Raw genomic sequence first — 18746 nt, forward strand, 5'->3', positions numbered from 1 at the left:
GCTGACTGAACTGAAGTATTCTAGAGTTGTTCGCTGCTGTGAGCCATGATTTTTAGAGATGAATGGTTTTTTAATGTTGCAGGAAGGGCACTGATGCCTGAGCATGTGCCAGTAAAATAAACCAGCTCAAATGCCTATTAGCTGTATTTGATACACACACAGTGTCAGCTGAGAGAGTATTATCATATAGCTGAGTATGTGCAATAGGCATTCCTCTCAAGTGGGTGCAGACTAGTTTGTAGTAGTGACTTAACGGGTGGACACTGTGCTGTGGAGTGATCAGCTGTGCCTAATTTTGATTGCTGTCCCTATTTGGCTAATTGCACGGTGGGGCGTATTTGCGTGACAGCTGTCAGAAGCATGAACAATACCAACACAGGTTTGCATGCTGGTTGACACTACCTTGTGCAGTGTGCCATGTGGTAGTCTGAGTGCTGCTGGGAGTGTTTGAACCTCGTCAGGGTTGCTACAGGAAAACATCAAACTGTTTCATAGCACACTCACTTGTTCTGTAAGCAGAAACTGCTGCTCCATAATGGCGGCCAGCATAACATTGCCCATGATGCTGTTTTGTCCAGTTTGTTGCTTGCATCATTGAGTGACAGAACATGATAAACTTGATCTGCAGTCAGTAATTGCAGGTAGAAAGGTGAAGTATTACTGAAAATCACTTGCTTTTCACCACAGAAGGTAACTGGTTCATCCAAATCTGCTTAGTGTGGTCTCAGAAAACTTGTGGCTGTGGAAACCAGTGATTGCAGGTGGAGCCAGAAAATGGAAGGGGCCTTGTCACCAATAATTACACCTAGCAGAATTTTTCAGTGCTGGCGTCCATAGGGTTGGGCACTCAGCAAAGCACTCTGCGTGTATATTTTATGCCCCCTCCCAGAGGCATGTTGTGCACATCTTTCGATAACAACAAAGTTTGTGAGTCCATTGCTCCAACAGCAATGACAAATTGTGTTTTATAACCTGAAATGCTCATGGGCCTCAAAGGAAAGTTAAACGAGCTGGAACCAAAGATCAGGCTGTTGTGCCGTGTATGGCGGTGTGACAAATTTACTACACATGCAAGAGTGATTTCAGCTTGGTGGTGAACCGTTTGTGTGCTGCACAAAATGCAAAGCGCACGACACTTGCCGGAAGTTACCACTAGTTGTGTAATAGTTTGCTTCTTCTTCTGAAACATCTGATAAGTGTCTGGGAGGTGTGGTGTCCACTAGTAGGTGAAGAGATCTTGTTCTTGATTTGCTTATCATCTGTCATTATATCGGGTCACCAATTGTGGGTACTGTGCTCCATAATTGAACAAAGGTGTTGCAAGTACAATACATTTTATTACTAATATAGCTACAAAAATAAAGGAACAAAAAACTCAGAAAAATCAGATAGATAACTCAAACAGTCATTAAACATAACCAAAGATGGTGCTAGATCGTCCGTCACTTTGGCACAAAGTTAGTTCACACTATTGGTTACATGTTGGACTGCTTGCATTGCCATAACTTCATGGTCTCTTCATGACAAAATTAAGGTATCTAATGGCCTGCTGGAATATATTATGACAACAACGTGGAAGTAGTCAAAAGCTCAAGACTGACAAATTTGATGCAGCTATAATTCCATTTATTCAAATAAATAAATGTTTAGCATTAGTATTAATTAAAAAATTACAAACTGTTTTGACTCCTACTGCACTGTAAACAATGTTAAACAGGGCTGAACTTGGAATAATTTCTGACAAGTGACATGACTACTCAAAAAAGAAAAAAAATAGTTTGCCTCCGTGAAAAGTAGTAAAGTCAAACTTTTTCTCTCATACAATGAAAATTAATTACAGGAAATTTGGAATTTCGGTGTGGCAAAACCTGGAAACCTGGAAATCTTGGGAAATCTTCTGGTGGAGCACAGACGTCACCCCACGATTGTCTTATAGAAAGATTTATACTCTTTGCGCACTTACTGTCTGCGTAGTACTTGAAGTTCAGAAAATGCTGCTCCTATTTATCAAAATTCCATAAATTTTCCTTTAAATTGTAAAGGGATTTCATACTACTAATTTGGATTTTATCAAGAAAACAAATGAAATATTGAAACTTCCTGGCAGATTAAAACTGTGTGCCGGACTGAGACTCGAACTTGGGACCTTTGCCTTTCGCGGGCAAGTGCTCTACCAACTGAGCCACCCAAGCACGACTCACGCCCCGTCCTCAAAGCTTCACTTCTACCAGTACCTCGTCTCCTGCCAGGAAGTTTCATATCGGCGCACACTCCGCTGCAGAGTGAAAATCTCATTCTGGAAACATCCCCCAGGCTGTGGCTAAGCCATGTCTCCACAATATCCTTTCTTTCAGGAGTGCTAGTTCTGCAAGGTTCGCAGGAGAGCTTCTGTTAAGTTTGGAAGGTAGGAGACGAGGTACTGGTAGAAGTGAAGCTGTGAGGATGGGGCGTGAGTCTTGCTTGGGTAGCTCAGTTGGTAGAGCACTTGCCCGCAAAAGGCAAAGGTCCCAAGTTTGAGTCTCGGTCCGGCACACAGTTTTAATCTGCCAGGAAGTTTCATATCAGCGCACTCTCCGCTGCAGAGTGAAAATCTCATTCTGGAAATGAAATATTATATTTTATTGTATAAATCTTTGAAAAAATAGTGTTTTTGATCAGTGTATAATTTTATATGTTTGTACGGTCTTAATGCCAAGTTTTATGGAACTAATGGAACAGCAGTGAATAGATAGATAGATCCTCATGCAACCAGCCATTTGTAAATGAGGAAGCTTGTTTTCAGTGGGTGACAGTAGTAGCATTAGTTTTGTACCATAGTAGTCTGATATGTTGCATTTGGATGTAGGAATATTCCTGTAGTAGTCAGTTTCATAAATAGGAGAGAGACTTATGATTACCAAGAGATGTATATATGTGAACATTATTTGCCATAGGCAGTTTTAAAGAGTAATTAATGGGTTGTGTGTTACAGCATCATCCACATCAGAAACAACTACATCATCTGTGGAACATGAACGTTACATATCAGTTCTGGTGTCTGCTACCCCAATATCTGCCTTGCGTCAAGGTTCGGCATGGGGCATGTCGGACAGCAGCCTGAGTATTGATTCTCTGCTTCTGGCTGCAGAAGATCACCATGGTGTAGGAGGAACACTTACACCAGAAGTGGCACGCCGTGGTGGACCATTCAACAAAGCTGTTGGTACTCTTAGGTAATATGCTGTAACTATTCAGAAAATACCATCCTGTCATTAACATGTAAAGAAAGATGTTAGTTAATCATCCTCTTTCCGTTTGTTCACACAGCGTCTTCCCCCGCTCAAGTGGTGGGAAAGGTCCAAAGAGTTTTGGACGCTGGGGTTCATTGAAAGATAGGAGGCACAGTTCCCAAGGTTCCCTGACAACGCTATCTGTTGCTCACCATCGTAGCAACCAAAGGCATTCTGCAGATTCTGATTCTGGAACGGAGTGTGTGCACACTTTCCAGCGTGCAGTGTTGTATATATTGGGTGAAAAGGCGCAAATGAAGGTGAGTGGAATTTTGTTTATTCAAAATACAGTTCTATGAGTTCAGTAGTGCAGATACATCTAGGTGAAGAATTTCACTTTGATAATAAGTGCAGTTTCGTTGATACATGAGCGGCACCCTTCGGTGCTCCAACAATCTTTGATAATTGTTGCTGGAAGTAGAGCAAGTTTTCAACTACTAAACGATTTTAGTTACTTTCCTATTCTATGATTAGTTTGTCACATCTGCCATTTGGGGAAGACTGAATTCAGTATTTCACCCTTCACACTGTTATCTTCCGTTTTGGTGTCACTATGGTCACTGAGTGAATGGATACAGGATTTCGAACTGCTTACTGATTTTTACATAGGACAACACGACTTGACAAAATTTTACTTTTAAAACAGTGAACGCCTCTCTTATTACCCTCCTTATGCTTATTTGTCAGTGTTTAAATGATTTAAGTACATTGCATTTCTTGATGTTGTCTTCTCTGAAAACAGCATATTCCTATCTATTTTTGTTGTTCTAAAAAATTGACATATTGTTTGGTCTGTAATGTATGATTTATTGCCAACCATCATCTCTTTGATCAATATGAATTTTCTCCCACTTTGTTTCTCTTTTCTTAACCATAAGGGCCAAAACTGGAAAAATTGGGCTGGATTAAGCATCATTCTTCTAAAGATTTTTGTTAGTTTTGGTTAAGACACTAGAGATTTTTATTTATCAAATGGAGTCATTTTTTCAACTACAAAGAGACCCTGTTTCTGTTTTTCTGGTAATTACTAATGATCATACTATACTGCCTCTCAGAAATACCTCTCAGTGACTTCCACAGCTGCTAAAACATTTTTCACGTTGTGCGTAGCAAGTTTCGCAATAGGAAGCAAAGGTGTTGTATTGCTTGTTCTTCATTTTATGGTTTGAAATAATAATTACTCACTTTGCGTCAACCATGATCTGGTGTGTCCAAAAAACACTTCAATTGTACTTGATATTTCTGTTGGACATCAGTGAGCTGTCATGGCACTCATGTTGTTCACAATTTCAGCTTATCGAGTTGCTGAGGATCTTAAATGCGCATGCTGTCTCATTGATCTCTAGTCCAACTTAAAGTCATGAACTTTGTTGACCATCCCTGTAATTGTGACCTTAGGGTAACTCACCAACTGGACAGCATCATTTGTGTTTGTGGTACAAAACAGTCATTTGTGGATCATATTCACTGGTGCAGCAGAATGCACATAATACTTCCAACGTTCACCCAAATTCCTAGACAGTATCCCCACCCAAGATAAAGCACTTCACACACAATTGGAGATCACGCCTCTATATCTTTTAGGGAAAAAGTAACAATTACGCTGTCTCTTACCAAAGTTGCAACAAACATATTAAACTATATTTCCACAAGTATATGCAGAAAATATTCCTAGCACTAGAGATAAAATCACACACACACACACACACCACACACACACACACCACACACACACACACACACACACACACACACACACACACTAAACACAGTCATGTGTCTAAGAAAATGACGGTGCATTTGCTTGTTTGTGTGAATGAATAATTTTTTTTTTTTCCTCTTTCTTTTCTGACAAAGGCTGTGGTCGAAAACTTATGTGTAAGTTGTCTTAATTGTGCCTGTCTGAAACTTAACATGCCATCATTACAGTAAGTGGGACTCTATCTTTTCATACATTGTTGATATGTCGGCATGGAGTTTCCATTGTTTGATTTTGACTTAATAAATACTGCTTATCGTATAAGGTTGTTTCAGCACAATAAATGTAAAAAGTTTGTGTTAGTAGCAATACCTATCTTTTAACAGAGTTACAGATCAATGTTGTTTGAGATTTTTATCAGTATTTTGCAAATTAGATGGAGTGAAAATACCAAGAATTTTTTCAAAATATTTCTGTGAATGTTCATATGTAATTCTTTTTTTCCTGAGGAGTCTCTTATCAGTCAATTAAAGGGATGTCATAACCACTGTAATATGTTGTCATAACTGCAGTAGATCCTTTTCCGATGCTTAATTTCGCTAATTTCTTCCTCCTAAGTTGTTGTTCAAGATCTCTCTACAATTAGTGACATGCACTTCTTATACTTCTTACCATACTTGTTCATATTGCTGCATGTACATATGTTAAATGGATCATAATAGACATGCAATGCTCAGTTTGGCCATGGCAGCTTCAGTGGCAGAATTATCATGGTCACACACTTCATTTCTTCTTCCCTTTTATTCTTTCGCCTTTTTGGTGTCAGAAAATGTGAGTCAACTTCAGATAACTGGTGTAGCTGCTGAGAAAGAAGAGGGATATAAGGAATATAATTTGTGTCTTTCTTTTATGTCTCTTGTCATTATGAATTGAATATCCCAGTTACAATGTTACTTTATTTCATTATTTTGCAGGGTACAAAAGCAGAATCTGCTCCAAAAACAGACTTCATACCCGTTGAATATTTTGATGTTAGACATACAAAAACTGCATTCAAGAAGCTGATGAGAGCATGCATTCCAAGCTCACCCAGTGCTGAACCAGAACAGACTTTCTACAAGTAAGTATGAAAGTTTGTAGGCATATCTTCGGTTACTGTACATTGTGGTTATCAAAAAAGTGTTTAACTCAGGTCTAATTTTTGAATTTCTTTTTGTCACTGTTAAGACATAGATGTCTCGTCTGTACTAGGAATCAGATCATTCTGCTACACCTTACTTGGTTTTATAATTTTCTGGCCACCATGCAGGTATTCAGATGTTTGAAACCACCATGACAATCTTAACTGAGTTGCTATGGAAAGTTAATAGTACTGTGGAATAGGGTTTTATGGTGGTTTTTTGTAGGTGGGAGTTGCTGTACAGTTTCCATGCATCAGTGAAAAGATTGCTAGGTACAGGGTGACAATTATTGAACTATATGAAATAAAATTGTCATAACTTCTTAATGGGCATAATGGAAATTATTGGTATGTAGAAGTGCACGCGCTTTGTTGTTATCGGACATTTGCAAATGAAAATGTTACAGTACAGTGTGCCTGAGCATATAGCACTTATGAAGGCCTACTCTGTGAGCAGTAGCCCAACTGCAGCTCAGAGGAAGTTTGTGACCAAGTTCAAGCTGAAGACAACCAGTCCAAGTGTGCTAACAATCAAGAATTTGATTTGCAGGTTTGAGAGGATGGAATGTGTTCGTGATGACAGTTTTGTCAATGTAAGTCATCCAGAAAGGGTGAAAATGCCTGAAAAATTGAGAAGGCACACTGTGTTTCAGACTGGCCACAGGAAATTGATCAGATGAGCTGCACAGCAGGTGGGAGTCAACCGGGAGTCACTGCAACAAATTGTAGTTTTCCTGCATCTCTTCCCACACAAAATTCAAACCCATCAGCCATTAAGCCCCAGGGCTATGGAACAGGAGTTGTTTTTCGCCACCACTATTGTCCACAGAATTAACAGGCAGGACTTTGATGTGGATATGGTTTGTTTTAGTGACGAAGCTCACTTTCATTCGAATGAGTTATGCAAAATTGGTGCATTTGGAGGACTGTAAATCCAGATTTCATGACAAAGAAGTCTCTTCACCCTCAACTGGTGACTGTGGTGTGCAGTGTCCAGTCACGGAATTATTGGTTTGATATTCTTTGATGGCACGGTGACTACTGAACGGTATGTGAAGGTTTTGGAAGATGATTTCATCCCCATTATCCAAAGTGACCCTGATTTCAACAAGATGTGGTTCATGCAAGGAAAGCTCGACCCCACCGAAGCATGTGGTTGAGGACCCTCCTCCTATTGTTTCCCCCCACACCTGTTTTGGGAGTGTTCATACCCAATTGCTACATGGAGAAGTAACATTCCCCTCCGGCATTCCTCAACAGGAAGGGGTCCCTTGGGACACTGCCCTCCCAGGATTCTGCTGATCTTCAACGGCATATTAGGCAGTGGCTGAAGGAGTCATAAGTTTGTGATTGTAGGGCTTCACGTTCCTCCTGTGTTCCTGAAAGAAGGGTTGACAAACCCTTGTTAACATCAAAATCATCCAAGGAGAAGAAGGAACAAGAAAGGAAGTGACTAGTGGTGGTACAGGGTACCTTCTGCCATGTGCGGTAAGGTGGGTTGTAGAGTATCGCTGTAGATGTAAATGACCTCAAAGATGGTGGAGGTTCCGATGTTCACCATGTGTCACCTAGAGTCCTATAATGCTCCATTCTGCTGCTAGCCCTTTGCCCTGACACAGCTCCAGGTCCAGACTGCATCCACAGCCGAGTGCTCAAACACCTATCAGCGGATTGCCAATGTCATCTCCTTGTCATTTTCAACTATATCTTGAGTGAGGGTGAGTTCCCACCTTGATGATAAGAAAGCATGATTATCCCAATACTGAATCCAGGTAAACATCTGTTTGAGATGGATAGCCATCACCCAATTAGTCTCAGTAATTTTACATGCGAGTTGCTCATATATATGGTCAGCTGAGAGCTGTCTTGGTACCTTGGTTTTGGGGGCCTTTTGGTTCTGTCCCAGGGCAGTTTTTGCCAAGACCATTCTACTGATGATAGTTAGGTCTACCTGGAGTCTGCAATCTGGTCAGCTTTCGCCCGATGTCACCACACTAGAACTGTCTTCTTATTAGAGTTGCAGAACGTGTATGACACCACATGGTATAATCACATCCTTACCCTCTGTAAGTGGGGTCTCCGGAGCCCAAACCGATTTTTGTCCAGAACTTCTTGTCACACTGTACTTTCAGGGTCCAAGGTGATGCTTCGCTCAGTATCCTCCATATACAAGAGAATTGTGTCCCACAGGAGTCTTATTAAGTGTGCTCCTTTTTCTAGTTTAGCTGCAACTGTGGAGTTACACTGTGATTGTCGCTGAATGCTATATGAAAGGGACAGTCCTGTGCCTTACCCATGGCTCCTAGTTTTCAGCCGCTGAGGCATACATCATGCACTTCTGTTATACTGTTCATCCATAACTAGAACTCTATGTTGATGACCAGTTGCTCAATGTGATGGAATCTTATTGCTTTCCTGGATTGGTCTTCAGTGCCATCATTTCCCTATCTTCGCCAACTTAAATAGATGTGGTGCTCACATCTTAATACCTTTTGCTGCATCAGTAACACCAGCTGGGGCAAAGATTGCTTTGAACTTTTGTGGCTCCGATCCCATCTACAAAGCTCTGAGCCTGTCCCGTCTTGATTACTGGATGCTGGCATACGTCTCGGCATCACCTTCAGCATTGCAGATGCTGGACCTGATCCTGTGAACAGTCTACTCAGGGAGGCGGAGCTATACCACTACAGATCAGGCACCAACAACTACTGCTCAGCTACGTGACATGCGTTCGCTACTCCCCTGAGCATCCAAACTACTATTTCTTTTCTCCTGGTAGGGAGATCCAGCTCTCACAGCAGTGACCCAATGTCTCCGTTCGAATTCAGACTTCCCCTCTGTCACCTTTTGTCAGGGACCAATTGCATATGCCCTCATGGTGTGTACCCTATCCTCAGGTCTGTCTTGACCTTTGGATCAAAAGGCACTGTAGACTGCAAGGTTTATTGCTGTCTATTCTGGCCATCCTTGATGCTTTTCTAGGTTCAGAAAGGGTACACTTGTATGACTCTATGGTCAACAAATGCAGCGGTTTTGCCTACACACATGCAAGGTGCAGTGAACTATGCACCTGCTGCACAGATGTAGTGTATTCAATGCAGAATTAGTGCTCATCATTTGAGCCCTTTGTTGCGTTTGTTCTTGTACCAGCAAGACATCCTTAATCGGCAGTGATACCCTGAGTAGCATTCAGTCTATAGACCAGTGCTACCCTTGAAGCCTATTGTTTGCAACTATCCAGAATCTCCTTTCTGATCTCCATCAAACTGGATGATCATGTAGGTATCCCAGGGAGTGAACATGTTGACCACTTGGCCAAGTTGGCTACCAAGATGCCGACTTTGGTGGGAGATACAGGAACTGGACATTTGACTCTATACCTTCAGTTGTTGGAGGCTTGGAACATAGATTGGTGTGCCTTGGTTTCTCCAAACAAAATGCAAGCAATAAAAAGGACCACGACCTTGTGACAGTCATCCCTTAGTGTTTCTTGCAGGAAATCTACCAGTCTGTTGGCTTTACCATGGCCGCTCTTGGCTGACCTGTGGCCGCATTCTAAAACATGGCGATCCACCTCACTGTCAGTGTGGAACCCATCTGACAGGAGCACACATCCTGCTGGACTATTTGGCAACCTTATGGCAAAACCTTAAACATGCTAACTCACTGCCTCTGGCGCTAGCGGACGAGGTCAGAGTGGCTGATATGGTTCTTCATTTTACCCATGAAGGTGGTTTCTACTTCTTTCTGTGAGGTGGAGGGCAAATTAGCCTCGTCGTAGCCTCTTGAGGGATTTTTGGGGAAGCCCTGTCACCAGCTGCAACTTAGGCGGCCCAAGGCCACCCTTTCTTGTTGGTCCATCCTGGCTCTTGCCCTTCCCACCATTTTAATTTCTTATTATTTTACATCAGTTGTTCCTTTCCTGCACATTGTCATTGTTCCCTTTCCTTATATTTTATCAACTTACCTGCATTGCTAATTTTCTTGAGGTAATGGAGGGTGAGGAAACACCAGTCAGATGCAGAGGGCGCATCTTGTATCGCATAATGTGTTCGAGGAATCTTCATCTGCTTTCTGAGTGGAGGAGCTCACCCACCTTCACTGTCTTCCCCTCTCTCACTTCCGCTTGGTTCTACCCCTTGACCGAGCGAGGTGGCGCAGTGGCTAGCACACTGGACTCGCATTCAGGAGGACGATGGTTCAATCCCGCATCCGGCCGTCCTGATTTAGGTTTTCAGTGATTTCTCTAAAGTTGCTCCAGGCAAATGCCAGGATGGTTCCTTTGAAAGGGCACGGCCGACTTCCTTTCCCATCCTTCCCTAATCCGATGAGGCTGATGACCTCGCTGTCTGGTCTCCTCCCCCAAAACAACCATCTATCTCTTGGTTTTATTGATTCTCAGTTACAGTCAGGTTAATCAGGCTTTGACTTACATCCTTCCTCTCTGAGGACTCTTCCGAGCTTGATGCATATAGGATGGAGGGACTGATGACCTCGCAGTTTGGTCCTTTTAACCTCATCAATCCAAATTCAGTCTCATTATGAATGGAGTATGTGCATGGCAAGCATGGGCCCCTGAGCCATTGTGGCATTTCTCCCCTTTGTGTATCATAATTATACCCGGGCCGGTGAAACATGTCACATGACAGCTCACGTGTGGTTGGCTACACTGCGATTGCGAGGTTGCAATAGCTGCCACCGCACACACCCACAACTCCGAAGTTAGTCTCTGCTTTCAGTTACTCAATTTTACATTTTTGTTAAATCTTTCACCTCTTTTGCTTTACTTACAAATAGCCCCCATTACCAGAGTTTACCTCCACTTAATTGCTGTTTTTTTCAGTAGTGCAGGCCATGAATGCCAAGTAGTATGTGTCTATCTTATTTAGGACGTGGGTACTCCAAGCAATGACCTCTATACCAGGTGCTCATTGTTTAGGTGAAGTTACAACCATAGGGAGAGCACCCAGTTGGAGTGGTAAAACCTGTGGTGGACCAGCAGCAATGAAGAGAACGAAGTTGATACATGCTAATGGCCATATGACCCCAATGTCTCATCAAGCATTTTGTGGAACTCACTCACTCACTCACTCCACTCACTCACTCACTCACTCACTCACTCGCTTACTTCAACACACAATGATATAATAAAAGTATGATGCCCCCATAAGGTACAAATTGAAATGAGAACTGTCCATCCAAACAAGAAAAGAGATATGTGCTTCAGTCTCTCTTCTTTACCTTGAATGACAGTGAATTTTCCAGAATTGCTAAGACTTTATCTTTTGAGGAGAATATCAAAGAGAAGTATATTGAGGTAACTTTACTTAGTCATAGGATTTGTTAAGGTGTGACTAGCTTGGTGACTCCTAGTCACAATTATCCCTCATGGTAACCAAAGATATAATTTTCCACAAGCACCTTATACTTCAAACATGTGAGGAATTAAGTGTTAATTTTGGAATGATGTAATATCCATTTTATCAGTTGGATCCAATGGTGGTTTAAAGTAGAGACTGGAACATTTATCTTAGGTTTTGGGGTGACTTACTAGTGGATTATCTTAGGTTTTTGGGTGACTTACTAGTGGATAAAGTTAAGATTATGGTTTACTAGTGTGATGTACGACAGTGTGTACCACTTGCCATGAGGTGTTCAAAATGTATGAAATTTCACCACATCATCGAGTTGTATAAATGAACCTGTCTGTGGAGACTATGGATGGCCACCACATGAGGGTGCCACTATGTTCCTATGTACAATTGCCTTATTGTACCTATTGTGATGAGCATCACTCACCTCGCTCAAGATACCTGCCACATCGCAAAAAGGGAATGTAAGATCCAAGATTTCAAAGTCTTGAATCACTTAAAGTATCAGGAAGCTAGTAACTAGTGAAATCACTTATACCTTGCCTAGATGCTAGCAAGCTGTTCCCAAAAAGCATCTACCAAGAGGATGAATATCCCCTCTCTCCTCATCAGCACACCCTAAGCCCATCTCGCACAGAGTAGGATTCGCTGCAAGCTTACTTTCTGGTGCATGCGATGGCTCACTTGCTGGCTCTGTCATCTGCTAGCTGGCTGCCCTGCACAGAGCTGTGCATATTTTTTGTGGTAGCTTCAGTGCTGTTGTTCTTATTAGGCTTAGTAAAGGTCTCTGAATACTACCAGCATTAGCCAATCGGGAAGCTTGTTTTGACGTCTGACATCACAGGCTACAGGTTTGGAACTCTCAGACAATGGTAGTTAATCCTCGAGACCCAACCGAACATCACACACCTGCTGTCTGATGTGCATCCTTTTCCAAATAATTGGAAAGAAATTTGGTAAAAAGTATTGATTCTCACACATCTGACATCTTCATTTGTCAGCTTCATGATGAACTGCACATAATTTAATGGTCATGTTTGTTGTGATATTTCAGGATTAAGTAAACTACTGCAAGAATTTTGAGAAGTTTGCAGTGAAAAATAGAGATTTTTATGAAGTTACATTTGGCATGTGTTAGGTCATATATTGCTGCCTGTGAAATGCAGCTAATATCTTAAATTTTTCTTTAAACTTTGAAGAATAGTGTCCATCACTAATCTCAAGAAAATGGATCATCGTGTGGTCACACACCATCAAAGAAGACAAAGTGAAATATTCACAAAATCCCTTGTATCTTGTAAACGGTTTCAGATATTGAAACAAGATTTTAGCAAATGATAGTACCCAAAGAGGAGAGTGTTTCGCCGTGTGATTTATACGAGGTACTTCCATATCTAGTGTGATATTCAAGTGGCTACAGGTCTTCTTCTTCTTCCTTTTTTTTCAATAAAATAATATAATATTTAAACACAATAGATAGCTGATGAAAGAATAATTCCTGCGGGTTTGGAACAATGTATGTGAAGGAATTACAGTTTATTTTTATACTGGGAATGGGCATTTTCATAAACTATTGACTTGTCTTTTCATCACTTGCAGTTTTATGATTCTGTCACAATTTAAACTGCATTAGAATGTTAGTGAGATGAATATTTAGAAACTCTGCTTTGTTTTGGCAGAAGAAGCAGATTTGAGCATGGCAACAAGGGGTATACGTATTACTCGTAACTCGTCACTAGTGATGCCTCTCTGAAGAAAAATAAAGGGAATAAGAAATCTGGTGAAAATAAATAGCTACTGTTGTTGAAATTTCAGCAGAATCCTATACCCAGTGCATTATTAATAATGTTATGGATTGAAACTGGTCAACGGATTTTATTTCTATATCTCAGTAATCTACAAAATATGAACACAATTAACAGTACATAGTATACCATCTCTTTTTTTTTTTTTTTCCTTACCCCTACACTGAATGAAGGACTGTACTTTTTCATCACACACATCTGTTTGCACCTTGATGAGTAGTTGATTGGATTTTGCAAATTTAAATGTTTTCACATTTCTCTCATCATTGAGATACAAAAATAATTTTTTTTTGCAAGTGTCAGTTCACATTATTCAGTATTGAAAGCACTCTAGGGTAAGGGATTCCATTAAAACTTCAGCAGAGGTACTGTTTTGTTTTTGCCAGACTTCTTATTCTCATTATTTTTTCTCGGAGACACATTATCAGTTATGAATAATACGTAAGTTCCTTTGTTGCCACATTCAAATCTGCTTCTTTTGCCGAAAAAAGGAGAGATTATAAATATTAATCTCACTAATATTCTAATGCAGTTTAAATTCTGACAGAATCATTAAAAAGTAACTGATGGAAAGACAACTCAGTAGTTTATGAAAATGCCCGTTCTCAGTATAAAAATAAACTTAATTTCTTGACAAATATTGTTACAAGCCCACAGCAATTCTTCTTTCACCAGCTATCAACGGTGCTCAAGTATTACTTTGTCTCATTGAAAAAATTTATAGTCACTTGAATATCATACTAGGTATGGAAGTATCCCTATTAATCATGTTGGCAAATACTCTCCTCCTTGCATACTGCCATTTGCTGAAATATGGTTGTGATGTATGAAACCGTTTACAAGATCAAGAAATTCTGCACAGTAACAGGGTGGACCAGTTGTTTTTGGCCACACCTTGGCTGTGGCCATTCATGCAAAAAGGCAGCTTTTTTCACAGGCACCAGCAGTACCCCCACTTTGATAGCTGACACCCATTCCATACTAAGAAGTTCCTTCTGTACAGTCTAACCACCCGTGGCTGTTGCATCTGCAGCAATGAAGGGTCCCACTCAAAATACTCAGAGGGTCCCAGTGAGACCTTCACAGACTGTAATTACCCTCTGAACCTTGTACAAAAACATATCTTCCATGTCTTATCTTTCCAGTCATCTACTACCTCACAAAGTCTCACTGTTGAGCCACAGAGGGGCATTCCCCTCATGACTCAGTACCACCCAGGACTGTACCAACTAAATACCTATCGTTGTGCCCTGAAATTAGAAATGTTCTATCCACTATCCTTCCCTCTCCCTCTTTCCCACAGTGGTATTCTACTGCCCACTGAACCTACACAACATCCAATTCCTTGCCTCATGGCTTATATCCCTGCAACTGACCTAGATGCAAGATCTGCCCCATACATCCTTCGACCACCACCACCACCACCACCACCACCACCACCACCTACTCCAGTGTGGTCACAAACATTACCTAACCCATAAAAGGCAGAGCTGCCTGTGAAAAAGCTGTCTTTTTGCATGAATGGCCACCAACAAAGTGTGGGCAAAAAACAATTGGACCATCCTGTTGCTGAGCATCCCACACAATACGACGTTCTTCATTTCAGTGACTGCTTCACAGCCTGTGTCGTCTAGATCCATTTAACCACCACCAGCTTTTATAAATTGCCCTGTTGGGAACTTTCCCTGCAATATATCCTACATTATTGCAACCCTCCTGGCTTCAACCTTTGTTAGTCATTATCCTTATCCATCTGGCTCCTTCGCCATTCCCATTCCAGCACTACACAGCCCTCTATTTCACCAATGCAACCAGTCTTTTTACTCCTCACCTTTTGCACTACCTCCTCCTCTCCCCCGCCCTCCGTCTAACTTCCCAACTGCACCTAGCTGTCCTACCCTATCCCCACCTCGTCCATGCATGCTCCCACAGCAGCACTTTACTGTCCTCCAACCAACCCTGCTATAACTCCCCCTTCCTGCCCCAGCCTCTTCCTTATCCCCATCTGGTTGCCTGTCCCATCATGCACTGCTGTTTGTAGTCTGGGTTCAGCTGCCAGAGACTGTGATCTTGTGTGTGTGTGTGTGTGTGTGTGTGTGTGTGTGTGGTCTATTTTTTACAAAGGCCTTTTTGGCTGAAAGCTTATTGTGTGACAGTCTTTTCCTTTTCATGATAACGTAGTATTCAAATTATCATCATCTCTGTGTAAAGTTAGATCATATTTCCATTTTCATTCTCTGCTATTTCTTTCCAAACTATAATTGTGAGAAAATGATTCAAAGGGAGCTTGATATGAGTCTAGCATAATAAAACAAAACATATTGTAAACATGCACTATTTTGTTGTCAGTTCTGACATGAACTACTACAGTTTATAAAATGTAAATGTGGAAAACAGGATCCAGTGACTGGAAAACATCCAAGTCTCGTCATGCCCACATTGTTTGTGTCTGATTGTGCAGGACAGTTTGTCGCAGTAGGTGCTGGCATTGATAATTGCTCCAGAAAACTTCAACTAACAGTACATCATATTATTTCCGAAGCACTGTGTAAAAGAGGTTCTCAGTGATTTTAAATGGTGTATCGTTGGCTTCTTTTCTTGGAGGGTGATATAAACCGTGTTTTGTCCCCAGTCATGATGCATCTCATAGTGTTACTGCCCTCTTCACAGTACTGTGTCAAAATTATCAATGGACTTGCTGTTTGCTGCTTTTTATGAACCTCTTGTAGTGAACATTAAGTTCGTATGGTGCACAATTTTCAGAATTTTTTGTTCTACGTAATATTATTGAGCATTGATCTTTAATGCAAAATGCTGGAAAATGTACAGAGAGTAAATTGACAACCCTCCTTCATCTTCTCTTACACAGTATGGACAAACTTGTCTGTCTTTTGTTAAATTCTGGTGCCCATCTTTGCACCAATGACATACTCACCTCCTGCTCACTGTACAGTTCAAAAATTTGGAGGTGAATGTCAGTGGTTAGCAGATTCTGTCCACCCAGAACCATATTACTGAACACACTGTATTTCCTGTTGTTGTATTGATTTTCTTGAAAACTGTTGCAACCCGACTTTAGTCATATGCTTAAGTGTAAGTGACATCTTATGTCTTGCTAATGAATGTCCTTACACAGGAAGCATTCATTCTTATGAGAATGGTGTAGACTACAACTATGACTTAAATTGCAAATAGGACTCATTTCTTTGATACGTTGCAATCCTTGTGTATATATTTCTTTTCTTTTTGATACACATCCTGTCCAAAGTTATTTATACAAGTATATAAAAAAGATCGAGACAGTAAAAACTGATTCCTGTGCTCATAGTCTATTTATTGTTACAGACTTATAGAATCTTCAGAATGGTTGCTGCAGTTGCAGAATATAATGCAGTTAGCTGGTGCTGTTGTTGATCTCTTGGATGTGCAGGGGTCATCTGTTATGATTTGTTTGGAGGATGGTTCAGACATCACAGCTCAGGTCAGTAACTAAAATTTAACAGTGTGTTTTATAAGGCAGAGTAAAACTATCAAAGACAGTAATGAAACCTTCTATTGATAAAGAGATATCAAATACAGACAAAATTTTCAGATGCAAATGCTGTGCTTTGACATACAAATATCATAACCCTTAGTAGACTATTGTACATTGGGCTTAAAGTACCATATTGCGTTCCTTTGCCATGGCAACAAATGAATGGGAGGTACATTTGTAAGTCTTGCAAAGCAGAGGAGCCAAAAGCTTACACAGTATGAGCAAGGAATAACAGTTTACAAGATTTATGCATTGAATTATGACAAATGACGCACCATTCAGATCTATGTTATCTTTAAATGAAACAACAAGTATACAGTTACCAGTCTCTGTTTATTTATCTCCATGACACATTTCAAAGGTTTAAACTTCCATCATCATGTGGATTTATATTTGATGTATACATTATATTATGCCTTGCATCTAATAGTTTCCAGACACCATATTTGTTTACAAAATATGACAGTATACATGGGATGTGTTAAGACAGTGAAAGGAACCTGTGACCACTACAGTACCACAAGTTCCTCCAAAAAATTGGAACACAACACACACACAAATGTCATTCTAACAAATGTAAATCCACCTGATGATGGAAGTTAAACCTTTGAAACGCGCCGTGGAGATAAACAAACAGTGACTGGTAACAGTAAACTTGTAAAAAAGAACTGGGACAGTGCTGATAGGAACACAGAATAGGGGTGGCTAAAGGTGTTAAATTGATTACTGTATAATTATGTCATAAAATTCGTGACTCTCTTTGTAATGTAGCATTTGGAGTGATGTTTCTCCTCCGTCTCCTTGGTTTCATGTTTTTATATATTCTGACCTAGTGCCACTTCGTATTTCTGTTAAGCATGTTCCAGTTGAAACTTCCTGGCAGATTAAAACTGTGTGACGGACCGAGACTCGAACTCGGGACCTTTGCCTTTCGCGGGCAAGTGCTCTACCAATTGAGCTACCCAAGCACGACTCACGCCCCGTCCTCACAGCTTTACTTCCGCCAGTACCTCGCCTCCTACCTTCCAAACTTTACAGAAGCTCTCCTGCGAACCTTGCAGAACTAGCACTCCTGAAAGAAAGGATATTGCAGAGACATGGCTAAGTAACTGCAGACAAATCTAATACAGTTAGAATAATTTTATAGAACTATTCATTCAACATATTCTCAATGCAGCTTGTCTTTCACTGTAAGTATGTGCAACACTGTTGTGTGTCTATTTCTACTTTTGTAATCCTTCTTTGTATAGGTATCATCAGTTGCTCAACTTTGCCTTGATCCACATTACCGAACAATAGAGGGCTTCAGAGTTCTTGTTGAGAAAGAATGGCTTGCTTTTGGACACAGGTTCTGTCATAGAAGCAACTTGTTAGCTAGTTCACAAGCTGGCGGATTTGCACCCACATTTTTGCAGTTCCTTGATGTAGTGCATCAAGTAAGTGACTGTAGTAAATGATCAACATTATATACTTAACAATGTATTATTTTTTGATATATGATAAAAAATTCTGTTTTTCCCTCCTCAGATACAGAAACAATTTCCACTGGCCTTTGAATTCAATGATTACTACCTGAGATTTCTTGCGTACCACTCAGTTTCTTGTCGCTTTAGGACTTTCCTACTGGACTGTGAGTTAGATCGTGTGGAATGTGGTATTGCAGCTGTTGAAGATAAAAGAGGATCACTCGCCTCTCACCATAAAAGTGTTGATACCGGTTCTGATGATGAGGGAATTTATCCAGGTAAATTTTTTTCCAGTAATCAGTTTTTTAATGTTGTTTAATGTTGTGGTTACCAGCACATAAGACATAGTCTCCCTCTTCCTCCAAAAGTGCGCACCCTCCTTCCTCCCCCAAAACACACACACACACACACACACACACA

The 18746-nt window shown here is 40.8% G+C and overlaps 1 protein-coding gene across 1 annotated transcript in view; it reads left to right on the forward strand.

The window, feature by feature from the left end:
• The window catches only part of LOC126198531 (myotubularin-related protein 13), a 219927-nt gene that overhangs the window by 153100 nt on the left and 48081 nt on the right, over positions 1 to 18746 (forward strand). The window contains exons 23-28 of the mRNA XM_049934926.1: positions 2972 to 3212; positions 3307 to 3529; positions 5943 to 6088; positions 16671 to 16806; positions 18111 to 18296; positions 18388 to 18604. Of these exons, the coding sequence (XP_049790883.1) occupies positions 2972 to 3212; positions 3307 to 3529; positions 5943 to 6088; positions 16671 to 16806; positions 18111 to 18296; positions 18388 to 18604 (1149 nt within the window). The remainder of the gene's footprint in view (positions 1 to 2971; positions 3213 to 3306; positions 3530 to 5942; positions 6089 to 16670; positions 16807 to 18110; positions 18297 to 18387; positions 18605 to 18746) is intronic.

Source organism: Schistocerca nitens, chromosome 8, assembly GCF_023898315.1.
Source record: "Schistocerca nitens isolate TAMUIC-IGC-003100 chromosome 8, iqSchNite1.1, whole genome shotgun sequence".
NCBI lineage: Eukaryota > Metazoa > Arthropoda > Insecta > Orthoptera > Acrididae > Schistocerca > Schistocerca nitens.